Genomic DNA, 19,989 nt, shown 5'->3' on the forward strand with positions numbered 1-19,989 from the left:
AGTCAGTTTGTATAAAGAGTAGGGATGGTTGCGGCCTGCTGGATAGATCTCCCTCTATACGTCAATAACCAGGGATCAGTGTAGACCCGAGCAGGTCACAGACCTGTGAGGTCCCTATTGTTTTTCTAAGGATTATTAGGGCCCGAGCAGGGAACCTGCGAGGTCCCTATTGTTTTTCTCGTGATTATTAGGGCCCGGGCAGGTCTTGACCTGGCTGCGAGATCTCTATTGTTTTTCGAATGATTTTTAGGGCCCGAGCAGGTCTCCACCTGCGAGGTCCCCATTGTTTTTCAAAAGATTATTAGGGCCAGAGCAGGGAACCTTCAAGGTCCATATTGTTTTTCTAAGGATTATTTATTTTATTTTATTTTTTTCTTCCGCCAAAATGATCACATTTTTCACTGCCTGAACATACCCCAAAACTCACCAAACTTGGAATATAAGTCACACCTGGCGAAAAATTCTATAATCTATTGTCGTCCTGAATTGGCGCTATAATCAAGGAAAGTGCGTTTCCGCCTACGTTTTTTTTTCGCTACTTCACGAAATGTCGAAAACCTACTTTTTCGAACTCCTCCCAGGCAATTTTACCGATTTGCACAAAACTTAGCACACTGCATCTGTGGACCCTCCTGACAAAAAGCTATTAAAAGAATTTTGATAGACCAAACAAAACTCAAGTTATTCAATAACAACTTCCTGCAAATTTGGTTCCAAACAGGAAGTGTTGCATATCTCCACATTGCTGTGTCCGAATGACATGAAACTCAGGATACTACTTTCACATGACCCCTTGAGACTCTGTGCAAAATTTCAGGCGATGAACACAAGGCGGCACTCTTTAAATTGAACTATTTTATATCTCCACATCGGTTCATTAGATTAACATGAAACTTGGTATCCTTATTGACAGTGCCCTCCTGAGGAGACCTGATGAAGGGTTTACCGATCCGCCACTAGGCGGCACTCTGGTGGCCAATCTTCAAATCCTCTTCAAAACTCATCGACTTTCAACCTCTCCTTGTCCCTCATGCTTTGAGCTAGAGACACCATTCCAAGAGCCAACCATTAAAGAGTCAAAAGACTTTGAACTGTTGGGCATGTATTCAGTTTTTTATAAATCTTTTACGGTTTTCAAATCATCACAGTTTTAGTTTTAAGAATTTTTAGGCCGTCTTCCGATTTTATAATGGGTGTGTATTGGCCTGGTGCACAAGAGGGCGTCTCTTAACTTCTGGGTTCTTCGGGGTGGGCATTACTGTTTCCGGTTGTAGTGGAGAAGCAGGAAGTACTGGATAGCCGATAGCGAACATGAGTGTTTTTAAGATTAAGGAGAAGAGACTGACATATCAACGGCAAGAGAAGAAAACGTCTCTACATTGCTGTGTGCCTTGATGTGCTAATTCATCGAGATACAACTCGGAAATTAGTTTTCATCGGTTCCCAATCGATCCTGAGGTACGGGCTCAGTGGCTCTTTAAGATCCGTAGGTATAGTCCCACCCAAAATACTCGCCTCTGTAGTCGGCATTTCCAGACTGGTGACCTCGATGTGACAGCTGGGGGACAGAGAAGACTAAACAAAGGAGCTGTTCCTTCCCTGTTTGCCTGGAATGATTACACCATACCCGCACCAAGGCTTAATGTTTGGGACCTCTGGCCGAGATGCCCTTCCCCGGGCATAGCAACGTCTGACTCCGACTCCGAGATGGAAGTGCAGGTGGCGCCTGACCATGATTACTGCGTTACTCCGATGACCTCAGTAATGTCAGATGAGATGGCAAGCGAGAACGAAGCTCTAGAGAAAAAAGTACAGGAGCTACAGAACCAGCTTGAAACTTTACAGCTGCATTCTCGTTAATTAACCTGTGTGTGTATGTGTATGAGAGAGAGACTGTGTTTTTTAGTAATGCATAGTTGTTGGGACCCACAGATGAAGTCATTCATTGTGGATTTCAAAATGGACTCTGAACTGAACTCGGTGTCCCAGAATTCCCCATTCTTCACACCTAGGTGCAGAATTCAGGTTTGAGCTACTATTGGTCAGGGTGACAGACCCCCTGCTGATCAGGTAGTCAAAACTCAAGAGCATACATTGTTCTCCCTCTCTCACTCAACGCCCTCTACTCCTTCAACTTCGGATCTTCAAGGGCTCCTCTCCACCTCCCCCCACGGGGCTGCCTGCCTTCAAGATCCCTTCTTCTGGGCCCAACAAGCTGTGGAGAGCTGCAAGCTGCATTGGCAGCAGGCCCAAAGAACTTCTCCTCACTGCAGCGACACAAGGTCCTACCAATCTGAGGAGCTGAGGAACACCAAGCAGGTTAGCACCAAGCTGCTATCCTTACAAAGGAAAGGAGCGACCAGTTTCCTCCTCTGCCGCCTTTCATCAAACCTTGCACAGCAAGAACAGCTTTGTTCAACATTGGAGCCCCAACTTTCTCCTGCAACCACCAGCACCTTCTCTTCAAAGACTGGTAACGCTGAACTGGGCTTAGATAGCAAACCATAGCACGGCTAAGCACAGGACTTTAAACTCTGGTTGATGTAATGTGTTCAATTTATGTGTTTGTTCAATGTTTTTGTGTTATTGTGACCTCCAGTCAAGTTATTGGTAGTTTGCTTTCCTAGATGGCTAATTCGACATTAGTCGAATTATGCTTCACACAGACTCAGGGTCTCTGCATGCAACTAACCATCTTCTATAACCTTGCACCACGTCACACACACACACACACACACACACTCGCAGACACACACATTCCTTGAGGCTAGAGCATATCACACCGACATGTGATATCATTGACCACCATTGTTTCTTTGTTCTGCCAGGCACTCACACACACACACACACACACACACACACACACACACACACACACACACACTTGTATATAGTACATGTTAGTTAGATTGTGTGTTTCCATCTTGTGTTAAATAAAAGACCTTGAACCTTCTTGCTGTCTACTTAATATTGTACAAGAGTGAATGTTGCCAACCTCTACACTGTCAAGAACTCCAAAATCGTTCAACCATTACTAGCTGTTATGGTAAATTTGGTTGTAGTTATTAAGTTAATTTTTAACCAGAGTTGTAAACAGTTCAGTACATTTTTATGAGACTGATTTAGTAAAATTGCTATCTTTTCCCTTCTTCAAGGGTGGTGCCCCGAGGTGATCGAATGCAAATTGGATCATATTATTTATCATAATTATCCCAAATAATCATTAATTATTACTGATAGCCAAATTTAACCTAAATCCCCCTTTTATTGTTGTTAAACACTCCTTAACCGGGCCTTGTGTAATGCGAGGCCCAACATAGTTAACAACCATGATCTAAAAAAGTCTAAAGTGATTATCATTTCGTTATTAGATTTGCATCATACAAGCATTTCCAAGCCTTTTGGCGACTGGTGGAGCCTGCTGTAAAAACTAAGATGGTGCGGATCAACAGTGCCAATGCTGCCTCTGCCAACAGCAATGAGCCAACTCAACTAAGAGCAAGAGTAAGTTATGTAAATAGGGTCTCAAAAAAACAAAAGAAATGAAGGTCATGCTTAACACTAGATAGGTTAGATTTAACTGGTCTCTGCTTTATTAAACAGAAAGATAATGAATGAGCTGAGATCTGTTCTACCTACTTTAGTGATTGCACATTTTGTAAGTTGTTTGTACGAAAGTCTGCTAATTAACTTATGTAACAGCTATAGATATGCCTAAACTGATTTCACTAGTTTCACTTAGTTTCTTTACTTCTAATATAAAGACAAAAAAGGTGTTATTATTTACCTTACATGTCTCGACTGCCAAAGCCTGCAGTGTTCATCAGATGTGTTGCTGTAGCTTCCTGTCAGCTGATTTACTTGAGCAACACCTCTGATGAGGACTGCATGCTTTGGCAGTCGAGACATGTAAGGTAAATAATAACAACCTGTTTGTCTTTATATAAGAAGTCAAGAAACTATAACCAGGGCTAATTTGTTATGTCTTTATTATTTGATTATTTTCACAGAAACTTGCACCCATAGATGAACTACTGCTGTTTCTGATGCACCTGTCTGTGGGCCTGCTTCTCAGGGATCTTGCCAACCGTTTTGGTATTCATCACACCACAATCAGCAGAATCATTGCTACCTGGACACACTTTCTGTACCATCTACTTGGTTCCATCCGCCTGTGGCTAACAGCAGAAGTCATCAAAGCTCACTTACCACCAGAGTTTTCATCATTCTCTGACAAACAAGTGGTGCTTGACTGTACAGAAATCTTTTGCCAAACTCCCTCCGCTCTCCTTCTGCAGTTTGAGGTGTTTTCAATATATAAATCACACACCACATTCAAGGCCATGATTGGTATTGCACCCCATGGTCCCATCACCTTTGTGTCTGCATTGTATGCAGACACAAAGCTATCTGACATTACCAAACTCCTCACAGCAGACTTGGCTATTATGGTAGACAAGGGCTTTCTTGTGGACACCCTTGTTCCCTGCAAGGTTTACCGACCTGCCTTTTTTGTCAAGGAACACCCAAATGTGTAGGGAGGATGTTCAGCAGACGCAGTCTATTGCCCACTTGAGAGTCCACGTTGAGCGGTGTATCCGAAGGGTTAAGGAGAACAAACTCTTTGACAAAGTCATACCGCTATCAGTGTGTGGAAGCATTGATCAGCTGTTCAGTGTGGCTTGCTTCCTGGTAAACTACCAGAATGGACCACTGGTGAAGGCATGGGCAAATAAACGTTGATTGTGACTCATGGAAGTTACAATCCAAAACATGAGCATGCTGTGTACAGTTTAATCCTTATCTCTAAATGGATAACATTAACATGTTATCTCAGATCTACTTTACAAATTGTAGAATGTTTTGGGCTTGTTAACAATGCTGACATGTAAATATTTGGTAGTCAACTGTGTATATATATATATATATATATATATATATATATATATAGATAGATATATATCTATCTATATCTATATATATGTATACATATATGAATATGTATACATATATGTATATGTATACATATATGTATATGTATATATGTATATATACATATGTATATGTATATGTATATATGTATATGTATACTATGTATATGTATATATGATGTATATATGTAATAGGTATATATGTATATATGTATATAGATGTATATATAGATTTGTATATATGTATATATTATGTATATATGTATATGTATATATATGTATGTATATATATGTATATATGTATGTATATATGTATAATATATCTATATATCTGTGATCATGTATATATATATGACCTCTATGTATATATATATCTCTGTATATGTATATATATATATATATATGTAGATGTTTTGTACAATTTCTCTGTTTTGTACTTGTTAATATTATCTAAATATATATTAATAGCTCTTCCATAGCGTAAATGTGAATGTAAAATAGTGTACATATTGTACTGTTCTTAAATTTAATATTTCCCTATGTTTATATTATTCTTATCCTATCTTATCTTAAGTGGCGACAGAGTGACAATGGACACTGACAGTGTTGGAAATATTACTAATATGAAATACAATTATGAAAATATCTTAACATAACAGTTGCTACGCGCTGCCAAAGCCTGCCACAAGGTGACAGGGTGTCTTTGCAACAGCTGGGCTGACAGAATGTAACAATAGCATAAAGGGTACTATTAACACAAGCTATATTACTATATCTAATATGAAATACAATTATAAAAATACACTGTAAAAAAAATCTGTAATTTAACAGAATTTTCCCTGTATTTTTAAGTTACATCAAAATGTAGGTAAAGTTACAAAAATAAACATGTGATTTTACATGTCTAATGTAAAATAACACGAAAAAAGTGTTACTGTGAAAAAACCACAACATTACATTTATTTAAAGAAAATTAAATTTTTTCCACATAAAAAGACTGTTTAAATACACTTGCAAGCGTATCGTATTTTTACAAATATTTATTTTTCATTTAATAGATGAAAATGTTAAATTAAAGTTTAATACTGTAAAAATATTTCCAAACTTTGAAAGAATTAGTGACCATTAACGGTAAAAGAAGTGGTAGTTACATGATTAAAAATACAAATATTTAATGTCATTTTACAGATAGACTTTTCTTATAAAGTTATGCAACACTCAAAATACAGATTCATACTGTACATACCTGATTAAAAGTTAGTAAATTAAATCAACGTAGAAATGTAAAAAAACAACATTTTCTGTTATTTTACACAACTTTACTGTTCATTATCAGGTAGCTGTATAATAGTACTTTGCACAACAAAACCCCAAAGAGGTGTATGAACTCAAAGAAGCCACTTAGCTTCTTAAAGGAGTCATCACCCGGAAATCGCAATTTGTCTTGTTAAAACATGCATATTGGTGTTGGACCCCAGTTGAAACTTGCCTGAAAAGCTGGAGTTTGAAAGTGGCTCATTTTTTTTCGCTTTGGCTCTTTTTCCGAACAGGAATAGCGCACAAGGGTGCGCATTCCTAAAGCACGAGATTTTGACTCTGCTCCTGTGGTGACGTTACCACAGGAGGCTACTTGCATAAGATCGCATAAGCATCGGCTCACAGCCGTCCTCAGCCAGACATCCTGAGTGAGCACGCCGAATCTGCCTATTTCTCTGTCATTTTCACGCCATACATCGTGACCACCAGCATTAAAACTCAGTTCTTACATGTAAAACACGAGTGTGAAAAGTAAGAAGGAAAAAAAAAAAGTTTACCATTCAGAGACATCCTGCTGTAAACGTGTCTCTTCCACCGTCTCTGCCTCTTCACTCTCCCGTTCGGGTTCCGACTCCGGCTCGTACATAAATGCCTGAATTCCGTAAGGTTCGTCATTTAGTGTGTGCGCCATGACAGGGGGCTGTTTATGTTTTGGAGTCTGTGTGCATGCAGGCTAGCCCCCCATTCCGGCTCTGTCCTTCCTGCGGCCAATCAACGCGCGCCTCATTACATATTAATACAATGCACATCCGGACCAGTCAAAACCTCGCGCATAATCTCGAGTGAGAAAGTCGCGGTATAAAAAAGTGTCAGAACAAGCTCTATGTTTGATTTTTTTTTTCTAATAAGTTTTAAGAATTGATCCAAAGCGATCCAAGGGGGACTGGATAAGTAAAAACCAAGACTCCTTTAAGGTAGCTCATATGGTGAGCATAAATAAGGCCAAACAAAATCAACAGTACATCTGTTCAAGATCTATGAGATGGTTGAGTATGATTGACAAGTGGTGAGTTTCAAAGGGCATTCCTGCAGTTACTTGCTTCTCAATGACCACTGCTACCAAAGCTGCTGGACCTTCCTGGCATGCCTCCAAATCATCCTGAGAAGATAATACAGATTCAGTGTGTTAGTGTAATTGTACTAAACATCAAGCTGTTAGAAGCTAATGATGAAAAAAAATCACAAACACACACACACCTTTGCTTCCAAAAAGGTACAAATTGTGACATCAACTTAGAGGAGGTGCCACTTTCAAATCTTGCTAGCTCTCTTGCTAGCTCTCCAGGATTGTAGATAGTGCCCACCCATACCGCAGCTCAATGACGATCTTACTGCGGACTCTACTGCCAAGTGCAGGGAAAGCCCGCGAAGGTAGCGCATTAACTTCCCTTTTTTCGTTTCAAAATAAAATGTCAATTTCAAAATAAAATGTCATTGTTTTCCATGTAAGCAGTAAACCTACACCTCTGCAAGAAGGCGAAATACATACAAATGTGCAATGCTTATAAACACAAATGCAGCACAAAAGATACTGAAACAGAGTCATCAAATTACAGTCATCATATGGCAAACTGACTGACGGCAGCCAGGTCATTTTATTTAAAGCTAAATTACTATTAATTGTTCTTCTTGGTTGGCCATGGGCCATGGGCAGGCCTTCACAAAATAAAGAAATAAAAATTAGATACACCTTGACCAAGGGACACTTTGGACATCAAGGGACAAAGAAACAAAATGTGTACAGTCACAAGCACGTGCAGATTCTTCAATAGGTTCAGCTCACCGCCTTCTGTTGTCTCCCTGACACCTCCAGGTGTCTCCCTGACACCTCTCTCCCTGACACCTCCAGACCCCCACACACCCTCACTGCCCCAAATGCTTCCTACCCTCCCCCCTCACTCCCCTGCAGTGAGCTCTCCTGTGCAGCACCTCTCCTCCTCCTCCTCCTCCTCCTCCACCTCTTCCTCCTCCACCTCCTCCTCCTCCACCTCCTCCTCTTCCACCTTCACCTCCTCCTCCACCTCCTCGTCCTCCACTGAAGACACCAGCAGCCTCCCCGGCATGACTGTGACTGCAGGCCAGGTTAGGAGACAGCTGGAGAGACTCCACCAGCAGAAGGCTGCAGGCCCTGACGGTATCAGCCCCAGGATCCTGAAGACATGTGCCAGCCAGCTGTCTCCTGTCCTACAACACCTCTACAACCTGAGCCTGGGTCAGGAGAGAATACCGGTGCTTTGGAAGACTTCCTGCCTGGTTCCTGTTCCAAAGAAGTCGACACCATCAGACCTCAATGACTATCGACCAGTGGCCCTCACATCTTACGTCATGAAGGTGCTGGAGAGACTGGTTTTGGCCAACCTGAGGCCGCAGGTGAGAGCCCTGCTAGACCCTCTGCAATTTGCTTACCAGCCCCACTTGGGAGTTGATGACGCTGTCATCTACCTGCTGAAACAAGCCCATTCGCACCTGGATGGTGGAGGAGGCACTGTGAGAATCACATTCTTTGATTTCTCTAGTGCTTTTAACACCATTAAGCCACTGCTACTGGGGGAGAAGCTGCGGGTGATGGGTGTAGACGACACAATGATCTCCTGGATTACTGACTACCTGACAGGCAGGCCACAGTTTGTCGGTATGGGCAGTGTTCTGTCTGATGCGGTGGTTAGTGATACAGGAGCTCCACAGGGGACTGTACTGTCTCCTTTCCTGTTCACCTTATACACCACTGACTTTCAGTACAACACCGTGTTGTGTCACCTGCAAAAGTTTTCTGACGACTCGGCTGTTGTTGGTGTGAGGGACAGGAGGAGGAGTACAGGGCACTGGTAGACAACTTTGTGGAGTGGACTGGACAGAATCACCTGCGGCTAAACATCAGCAAGACCAGAGAGATGGTGATAGATTTCAGGAAGAAGAGGAAGACGGCTTTCCAACCACTGCGCATTCTGGGAAAGGATGTGGAGGCGGTGGAGGATTACAAGTACCTGGGTGTTACCATCAACCACAGACTGGACTGGAGATCTAACACTGAAGCTGTTTACAAGAAGGGGATGAGCAGACTTTACTTCCTGAGGAAGCTGAGATCCTTCAACGTGTGCAGCAAGATGTTGGAGATCTTTTATCAGTCTGTGGTGGCCAGTGTACTTTTCTTTGCTGTGGTTTGTTGGGAAGCAGCATCGGAGCCAGCGACACCAACAGACTCAACAAACTGATCAGGAAGGCTTGCTCTGTGATTGGCTGCAAACAGGACACTCTGGAGGCTGTGGTGGAGAGGAGGACACTGAAAAAACTGTTATCCATCATGGATAATCCTCTCCACCCTCTCCAACTCACACTGGTCAGACAGCGGAGCACCTTCTCCGAAAGGCTGCTTCAGCTTCGCTGTCGTAGCAATAGATACAGGAAATCTTTCCTGCCACAAGCCATCACTTTATACAATAACTTTCTCACCTCTGCCTGACAGAGAGAACTCTGATCTCGCTACTGTTTTGTTGTATATATTATTATTGTTATAGTATATTTGCATATTTTGTTTTGTTGTATATATTATTATTGTTTATCGTTTATAGCACACTGTGCACTGTATATATACACTATGTATATATTGGATTCTATTTATGTTATGTACAAAGTGTTTTATTTTCGGACCCACTACTGCTGCTGTAACAAAATAATTTCCCAGTCTGGGATCATTAAAGTAATTCTATCTATCTATCTATCTATCTATCTATCTATCTATCTATCTATCTATCTATCTATCTATCTATCTATCTATCTATCTATCTATCTATCTTGTCCATGAGCACCATGTCCCTTCACTTGTTTGTTAGTTGCTGAAAATCAAAATAACTCTCAACATAATCATTCACAGTTGGGTCTGTGGGTTATCCTGACTAGCTGTTATGATTTCAGGAAAGAGATCAAGTCATTGTGTTGTTATATGCTTTCAGGCACATTACAAGACATCTCCAAACCTCATCAAATCACACTATAGATTGGCCTTGGCTAACATAATGTTGAAAGATGGTAGGTGTTTCACTGATCCCAAAGCCTACTCGTTTGCCATCTTTTGAAAATCTTTGATTTTAGAGTTTGTCAGAAGTGCTTACAACACTAACACCAAGGGTTAAACGTGTTCTCGCATGAATACTTATGTGAGAACATAAAATTTATATTGGTCAGTATATGTACATGGATTTTAACATCGAAGAAAGTGAAACACTGACAAAAACATTGACCTAAACACGTACAAAATTACATTATAACATTCTTCAGACAGGCTGTTACGGCCAGAAAGCTTCATTCAAATGTTAAGAATTTACAGTATGCTCTGCTCTGCACCGATTGCCTCTTTGGCATCACTTTTAGCCTAGCACTGACCAAAATCATTTAAACTAAACATTATCTACAAAAAGGAAGCCAAAACTTAACTAAACAGGTGTGTCGCATAAAGGTCACACCCTGTGGATAGCAAAACTATCTCAAGTACTTTACATAGAAACATGGGCGTAACCACGCATTCTTTGGGGGGGTCGTGTCCCCCCCAATATTGAGAAAATGGCAATCTGTCCCCCCCAATATACAGAAAAAATATGTTAAATATGCACTCTTTTATAAACCCTGTCAAACGATCTGTTTCGTTATTTCTTATTTATTTTCAATTTATTTCCGTTTTTAAGGAAAACACAATTGTGTGAACCCCCCTCTCCCAATTGTAAACTTGGTTGCGCCCATCCTAAAGTAGTTAACTGTTCGCCCTCACGGTGTAATAGCATACTGAAATGGAGCGCACCTCAGTAGCTGAGTCGCTCCCCCATACATGAAAAACCCATTGGTCAAGTTACAGTGATTGACAACCATCAAGCCAATCACAGCCATTTGATCAAACCCACTAGTCCCGGCCGCCCGGGAAAGTAAACAATAACATGCTAGCGGAGCTGCTGTCACTCGCTGCTGCAGACAGCGAACAGAGTGGAGGTATGAAACTGTTGTTTAACTAGTTAATAATGTAGAATTTTGTCTGTAAATAACTTTGTCTTGCTTCGTGGCATGTTTGCTAATATTAAGCAAGCCAGATGGATTAGGCCAAGCCAGGTAAGCCAGGCAAAGTTAATGGTAACTGACATAGTTTTCTAGAAACATCCACTGATTTTGATATCATTCAGCATGATTATGAATGCCAAAAAGGAAGAGGCAGCAGAAGATTGACTTCTTTTTCAAGTCAAATTGTCATGTAAGTGGAGTTATGTGACAGGAGTACATTCATATTCTTGCATTAATGCCATGTAGGTGTTAATGTACGTAATTTAAAGCTGTTTGTTGGAGCTTAAAACCTTATTTTCAATGGAGAAAATCTCCTACATAAACTCATCCCTGTTACTGCTCTCATTTGTTACACATACAGCTCCTCCAGGTAATGTCCAGATCAGTTCAGAATAGCAGTGCATGTGTGAAAGGGGCTACACTACTGTACATTATACACTGTTATTTATGCACTTACTATTTAGCTAAAGCAAATAAACTAGTAACACAAGCAGAAAAATCAATGTATTAAATTAAAATGATCATCAAGGTCAGCCATTGTTCTTCTGGTAAAATATTAGTATCTGGTCACAGTGTAGGCAGCACAGAGACACAGGGAGAGGCAGGTGAAAGCAGTGGCCAGGCAGGGACATGCTCTGGAGATACAGATGATCAGGTGAGAAATCTGAATGAGAACTTAAACAGCATGATAACATTAGTTTTGACCTAGGCCTACATGTCAGCAGTAAATAAAACTAGTAACATTGGGCCTGATACTGGCATATAGGTGAGATATAGAGCAAAACCTTTGAGATAAAAACAGTGATTTTCACTTAATGGGAATTTAAAGAGAAACTTTATATTGATTCTGTAGGAATCCATGCAATTTCACAGAATATTCCTTTACATGTGAATTCAAATGGTCAGTGTTGTCCTCAAAACTTCTAAATGTGCGAATTTTCATATATAAAATATCATAGAATTGTGGGAAATGTACTTTAAAAACAAAATTCGGGGGAAGGGCTCTCATTTGGACCCCCCCAATATCTATACCATGGTTACGCCCTTGCATAGAAATCAGTCTACAGATATAAGTAAGTGAGAATGTTAGTGAAGGTCTTTTTAAGTTACATTCCAACCAGTTCACAAATTGGCAATACAAATTTGTACATCACCTTATAAATTACCGAGAACAGATTTTTTTTTTAGGGACGTAGGCCTGTTATGATATGAAATGCAGTTTATGATGTGCATGGATGCATCAGTCAAAGTGAGTGCTGTTGTAGTGGCATAAACATATCACTATCTGTCGCTAGGAAAGAAAATTTATAAAAGACCTCAGGATAAAACTAGATGTAACAGAGGCTTTTTAGATAATCTTTGTGTATTTTTCCCTCACCTAGCTATTGGTACTACTTTCAAAATAACCATTCTCTGTGTGGTACAGCATGAATGCATTATATTACTGTTCTAGCATTTAGAGCAAATAGGAGTGTATCTGTGCTAAAAAAAAAAAAGGATTCCAGCCACATATAGCCTTTATCATGTGAGAAATAATTACTTGAATTGCAAGGTCTTAAATTATTTTATCAACAGCATGAACGAATTGAAAGGGTTAAATCAGGAACCATTCTGCAGCCAATCAGAATTTGTATCTGAGTTTTGGACCAGCTGCACAGAGCGCGCACTGCAGGGGGACGAGCTATCGAGAGAAAGCCCGGTGGACTGAAAGAAGCTAACGGTCCGACACTGACGAGCAGGGGTGTGGGACTGTAGAGGTTTGGGAGAGCGTATGACGACTTGTATTAAATATCAAACAACAGATGTAAAATTCAGTGGAGGACGCCGTGGACGCGCAGGAACATTTTACAATTGTTCGGAAAACAACTGCTCACAGCGCGGGACCATCTGCAAGGCAAGTGACCAAATTCAAACTTGGTAACGTTAAAGTTAGCATTAGCTTGGTAATTGCTTTATCACTAGACTTTACTCCTTCTTGGCAAAGGCACTATATCTGTATGACCTGTAATATTGCATATAGTTAACTGAAGTGTCAGCTAACTATTAAGCTATCAAGCTAACTCTCTCCTCATGTTGTGGAATGTGAGTGGAGAGTCGCTCACTAGCATAACGTTAGCTCTACCCATTTGGCCACACACACACACACACACACACACACACACACACACACACACACACACACACACACAGTGTTAGTGTTCAGTACACATATTTCCAGTGGTGGACAGTAACGGAGTAAATTTACTTGCGTACTGTACTTAAGTACATATCCAGAGGATTTGTACTTTACTTGAGTATTAGATTTCTTTGGTACTTATTACTCTTACTTGAATACATTTCCAAGACACATATTTTTACTTTTACTCGAGTTAATTTCTAGGAAGACTGAAAAGTAGTCGTTACTTTCAGGTCTGCTCTTTTTTTTTCTTTTTTTTCTAAAATACTATTGGACACAAGCTGTGTTTGTCAAAGAAGGAAACCTATCACAGTGCACGCTCTCCACTGGGATCTACGTAAAAGCGGATATACGTCATCCCTCCCCATAAGGATACCACCAAAGTAACCGTGCTCTCGACTGCGTTTGTCAACACAAAACCGCGACAATGGCTGCATCAGATGTAGTTTTTTGTAAAGCAGTGATTCTCAACCAGTGGTCTGGGGACAACATTGGCCTTTGAGGGGGTTCCAGTTCCCAACTTAGCTAAATGATAGAGTTAGTTGGACGGTGCATGTTCATTTGGTTACAGTTTTAATGATTGTTAATAAACATCTGCATCTGCAACATCTGCTGCAGTGATGTTGCTAGGTACGCGTCCTGCGTCCCTGACGCATTAAAATCTGAAAGGACGCACTAAACTCACTATCCATGCGTCCCGGGGACGCACCTCATTTTTCCCATGAAAAACGATACATTGTGAACATAAAACAACTCGTGTTTAATCACAGTAACTGGCAAAGAAACCTTGTTGTTAGCAGACCGGACAAGCGCTGTGTCAACCCTCTGTGCATCTACTCGGCGCAAACGTGATCCCCTGTACAAAGTATCGCGACATCCTAATTTAGCCGCTACCAAAACAACTAGCACGTCACCGCTGATTTCCTTTCAACCAGAGGCGTCGCACCCGTGGGGGATGTGTGTATTTTAACACCCACACTTTTCCCGGTGAGAGGGTTCAACACCCACACTTTTTCTGCAGTTTTTCTGCAGTTTTGCACAAACGCCTTACTGCGGCCGCTTAGTCTGCTCTCGCTGCAGCTGCCTCATTTCCCCCTCCCTCTCCTGTTGCTGCTTCAAACATGTCACCGGCTTTGGGACTGACCGGCTGATGATTGGCTGTTCTGCCCTAAGTCCCGCCTCTCCTGCTGGGTTAGATTTATTGTTCAGCTCGTGCTGATGAGGCGGGATCTGCCGTAAAATACCAAATAATAGCCGGGCGTTTATTTGTCTCAACCACTTAACAGACCAGGCGTTTATTTGGGACAGGCATTTAATTCCCTCCTCACAAAAATCCGGGTTGAAAATGTCACAAACTTCTCCAGCTTCTCTGTGAATTCTCTGGAAACGGAGAGCAACCAAAAACAATGTCTGTAACGTTCTCTGATGATTATAAACATTGATTATTCCTGATACGTTCAGTATACAGGTCGACACCAAACCACATGATGTGTTTTATAATGTTTTTATGGGTTTACAGCTGCTGATGTATGTAACGCTGTTACTGTGATGACATATGACAGTTAAATATTTAATCTGTATATAATAACCACATCCTGACATGTAACTGTGATTTTTGATAATCTAAGTACTAATAATAACAATCATGACAAAAAATTAACAGAGACTGCAGATCAAGATAAGAAGCTGCAACTGGCAGTGAGCAGCTCTCTTTTCTGTTAGCAGTGAAGTGACATAGTCCATGACAGAACATTATAAAATATGATAATGTATAAAATAACATTTAATGGTAAAAAAGAAAAAGTACAGTTTCAGTAGGCTTCTGTTATAAATATTATAATTAAACAAATCAAGACAGATGTCACATTTACTTGTCAGGGTGTGGTTATTATAGACACAGATTTAATATTTAAGTGTCATTTATCATCACCCTGTCATGTGTCATGCCACTGTGACAGTTGTTTTGCAATAAACTTTTCAGATTTGGAATTTTATTTGTTTAATTTCAGATACATTTTGAACATACATGAATATATCCGTTTATTATAACCATATCATACCACCATCAAAGGAGTTTAACACTCAATAAAATTTAAGAAAGAGAATAATATAAAAAAAGAAATACATTTTTTTAACTGGGGAGTCGGGACCCATTGAATTTCCCAGGGACACACTCAACTCACCACCTGTGTGTCCCGGGGACTCACTACATTGAAAACCTATCAACATCACTGTGCTGTCCTCCTGTGATCCCATTCATTGTATTTGTTTTTATAGGTGTTTCTGCAGGCTTTATATAACATTGTGGTTCTAAAAGCAAGCACATCAGTGCAGGTGGTTTCAAAGAGTTAATTCTCAGAAACAAGAGTTAAAAGGTCCTTAAATTCATTTAGAAAAAATTATAGTAATTCATTGATGTGAAAAATAAGAAATTTACTCTTACTCTTACTTTTACTTAAAGTAAATTTAAAAGCATGTACTTTTGGATACTTAAGTACCTTTAAAAGCAAGTACTTTTTTACTCTTACTCAAGTAACATGTCGACTGAGCTACTTTTACATGTAACGGAGTAAATTTTGACCAGTAGTATTTGTACTCTTACTCAAGTACTGGGGTCGAGTACTCTGTCCATCTCTGCATATTTCCTTGGATTTAAGCAGATATCTTCATTCAGGAGTCCCATGCATTAACAGAATACTTTTTCCCTTTTCTCAGCAGATAATTTGTGTGAGCCTGTATAGTCATGGATGGAGGAAGTGATCTTGCCTCGTTCATTACATCCACTCTTCCAAAACTAAGTGAACTTGACCTGGAGGACTTGAACTACATACAAGAGAGTGACCTTCTTCATGTCCTAAAGCCTGTGGAAGTGAGGAGACAGCTTTCACATTTCAGAACCACAAGTAAGTGTTTTAAGTACTCAGTCACATAATGCAACTTTCATCGTAAGAAAATATGCATATTAAGACATCCAGTGTTTCCCCTACCATTGTACAGGCCTGGTGGGCCGCCAGGCCGAGGAGACTCTGAATAACCGGCTTCGGCTTAATAACCATAACTACAGCCCTTGGTTGTACCACACTCCCCATTCGTCTTATTCACCTGGCGGCCATTTTGAAAACTCGAACGCCGTTGAGGGGTACACAAACCCGGAAGTCGCACTCCGATACATTCGGTACGACAGCAGCAATGGAAATTCTGTGGACAACAAATCTGACTGGTCTACCTGAACTAACCATCCAAAATGTGGAGCAGTGGGCCAATATGGACGGCAACATCCCCCGGGCTGTGTTACTAAAGGGATACAGTAACTGGGTTGAAGGATATATCCACGACGTGGAAGGTAAAGCAAACGTTTAAACTGTAGCAGGGGCTACAGACTTTCCTGCTAACTTGTTATGCTAGGATAGTTAGCTTAGCAGTGATGTGGAGTTGTTGAAATACTGTTCGCTATGTTGCAATTTTAAAACACTTAACATGTCTTTAGTCGACAGTTGGTAGGAGTCCTTCACGGATATTCGTGAGGGCTAGATCTTTTCCCTCTATGCGGAAAAATCAGGCACCTTACAACATACAGGTATCATAGTGCTAAGTGGACAAACGGCTCAGTTCGCAGAGCAGTGTCACAGCTAAACCAGCTTGCTAAATGTTTATTATGAGTTCATATCAACAATGTACCTATCCTGTCTGACTGAAAATAATATGTTTATTTTATCTCATGAACATGTTACCTGTATACTAAATAGGTTCATTTTGCCTTCAGATTTAACTTAGGTTTATTTGTTTCTTCTGCACAGTCTTAAAGTCAACACTGTGAATGTATGACACAACAACTTTAAACCTGTAGAAGAACAAAATAAACCTGTGTTGCCTGTAATTTATGTGATATCACATTCCTCATTGATATCCTCCAAAATATTATGTTTGAAATTAGCAAGACAGGGCTAGGTGCATGTTTGTGGTTAAGGATAGTGTAATGATAGTATCAGGTAAGTGATAAGGTAAGGTAAGTAACATTTTTTTAAGATGAGAGTTGCTCAGTTCTTGGAGCAGTGTATCCAGGGTTGAGGAAGGTTTTTCAAAATCTATTTAGCTTTAGGTTTACAAATCACGTGTCTGTTTAAAATTGGCTTGACATAATACAATAGAATGTCATAACTTAAAATAACACAAGTAACTATGTCTAAAATCCATACTGTGAGCTATTCCACAACCCTGACTTTTTTGTACAATGAGTGTCCAAGATATTAGGTATATTTGAAGTTATGTCTGCAAATATCATTGTAAACAACCAATAAGATTTTCATGGCAGAACATTGAAAAGCCAGATGGACCTAATTCATTGCACACTCAGTGTATGTATATTTATTTAATACATATGTTGTGTATTTGTTATAGTGTAAGTTTGGTGTAAATTGACCCATAGCCCTGTTGTATAAGCTCACCACATGCAGCCCATAGGAAAAAGAATGAGACAATTTGGAACAACATAGGCCAAGTCATGGACAGGCAGCTAATAGCATACCCATTGGGGCATGGAGCAGTGCTAATTGCTAACTGCTCCATGCCCCAATGGGTATGTTGTTCCAAATTATCTCATTCTTTTCCCTATGGGCTGCATGTGGTGAGCTTATACAACAGGGCTATGGGTCAGTTTACACCAAACTTACACTTTAATAGCAACTCTGAAGTGTCAAGTGTGTAAAGTTTGATTATCTTTTCAGGTGGAGCTGTCACTTGAGCAGCCATACATAAGGGAGACCCAGTGCAACTGCAAAGCTGGCTTGGGACAGTGCAACCACCTCATCGGGCTGCTCTATACCCTGGCTCATTTTGTCAAGATGGGCTACACGTCTGTCCCCCCAGCGACTAGCAAAACGTCATTGCCTCAAGCCTGGCACATTCCATCAAGGGCCCTGGGTGTCAGTCCAAGAACGGTGAGCTCTGTGAGTGTTTCAAAGTTGAAACCACTAGCGGCCAACGCACCCCCGCCAAAGAGGCAACGCGCTTCTGAAGGTGTGATGTCGAATCTGTACTGCCCTGTGTCACTGCCGCTTCCATCAAATGCCTTTGCAGAAAGCTTACACCAAAACCTGAGTGCAATACAGAGCAAGAGCCAGATGTTCAAGCTGCTGGAGCAGAACAGAAAGCAGCCCGCTGCTCCTGTCTCCACCAACTTCGGAGACCTTCCAAAGGGATCTGTGCTTACCTACCACACAGCACAGTCTACCAGGGCTGGTGATTATCCTCCGTTTCCTCTACCATCACAGCCATGCTCATTCAGCACAGTTCTGGATGACACTGAGGCCTGCTTCTATAGTGGCCTGACGGTCACTCAGGCTGTTGCAATACAGCTGGAAATAGACACTAGGGAACAGAGCCACAGTAAGACCTGGCATAAAGTCCGGACCAACCGTCTCACCTCCTCTTCCTTCAAGAGGATTTGTTCAAGGGTGGCAGACTTCAACGTTTTAAGCTGACAACCTGAAAAAAAAGACAGTGCAGACAAAGGCGATGAAGCGAGGCCTGGAGCTGGAGCCTGTTGCTGCGGCCGACTATCAAGACCTCACCGGTTTTGAGATCTTCCCCTGTGGTTTTGTCATCAACCACCACGCCCCACACCTAGGTGCATCACCTGATCGAAAGGTGATTGACCCCAGTGCCTCACCAACGCATGGTGTCCTCGAGATCAAGTGCCCCAACAAAGACAGTGTGAGGGATTGCAAGTACTTGCACTGCAACAATGATGGTAGCCTTAGCCTCAAGACCACACATGAGTACTACTTTCAAGTGATGGGGCAGATGGGCATCACTGGGTTGAAGTGGTGTGACTTTTTTGTGAAATGCAAAGATGACCATCACTTGGAGCGGGTGCACTTTGAACCAAAGAGGTGGGAGAACATGAAATGTAAATTGGACACATTCTTTTTCACCTTCTTTCTGCCTGCTGTGTGTAACAAGAACATGTAATGCATCATTGATAATCTGTTTATGTATATAGTTCTCTTTTGTTAATGTTTTTTAATTGTTTGTTCCTAATGTAATTTTTTCTAATGTTCTGAACTGTTCTGGTTCCTTTTCCATACTTACAGTATTACAAGCAGGCCATTTGACTGTATTCCTCCTAGCCAATAGCCATGTACAAAGTTACCTTTACAAACCTAGACCAGTGTGCCTTTCAATGTTTTTGAATGACCTGTTATCTTATGTTCTGACCAGTTGTGGTTCCTGTATACTAAGTCATAAAGTTATGAAGGATATCATCCATGTGTAATAAAATTGTACTTTATTCTTTACTTCAGATGAATGGACATTTCATTCATTCTGAAGGATATTCAGTAGCTTGTACATAAACATATAGACACAAACACATATTGTATAGATTCCTAAAATTAAACAATAATGGTTAAGATTTTGTACAGATTCGTCACGATAAAAAAATTATAGAACCTAATGGTAAAGGTTTTGTACACATTCATCAAAGATAAGCACTTATTTAACAAGGTTTGATATCATTTGTGG

The 19,989-nt window shown here is 40.7% G+C and overlaps 1 protein-coding gene across 6 annotated transcripts in view; it reads left to right on the forward strand.

The window, feature by feature from the left end:
* The first annotated feature begins 10,968 nt into the window (after positions 1–10,968).
* The window catches only part of LOC115567474 (uncharacterized), a 51,284-nt gene continuing 42,263 nt past the window's right edge, over positions 10,969–19,989 (forward strand). For 2 of the 6 annotated variants that reach the window (XM_030394124.1, XM_030394125.1), the window contains exons 1-2: positions 12,964–13,185; positions 16,186–16,370. In XM_030394124.1, the coding sequence (XP_030249984.1) occupies positions 16,211–16,370 (160 nt within the window). In that variant the 5' untranslated portion in view covers positions 12,964–13,185; positions 16,186–16,210. Of the gene's footprint in view, positions 11,226–12,963; positions 13,186–16,182; positions 16,811–16,954; positions 17,045–18,191; positions 19,731–19,989 lie in introns of those variants that run through there. The other 4 variants (XM_030394123.1, XM_030394122.1, XR_003981194.1 and 1 more) reach the window with 4 other exon arrangements.

The sequence above is a fragment of the Sparus aurata genome, chromosome 17 (assembly GCF_900880675.1).
Source record: "Sparus aurata chromosome 17, fSpaAur1.1, whole genome shotgun sequence".
Classification (NCBI taxonomy): domain Eukaryota; kingdom Metazoa; phylum Chordata; class Actinopteri; order Spariformes; family Sparidae; genus Sparus; species Sparus aurata.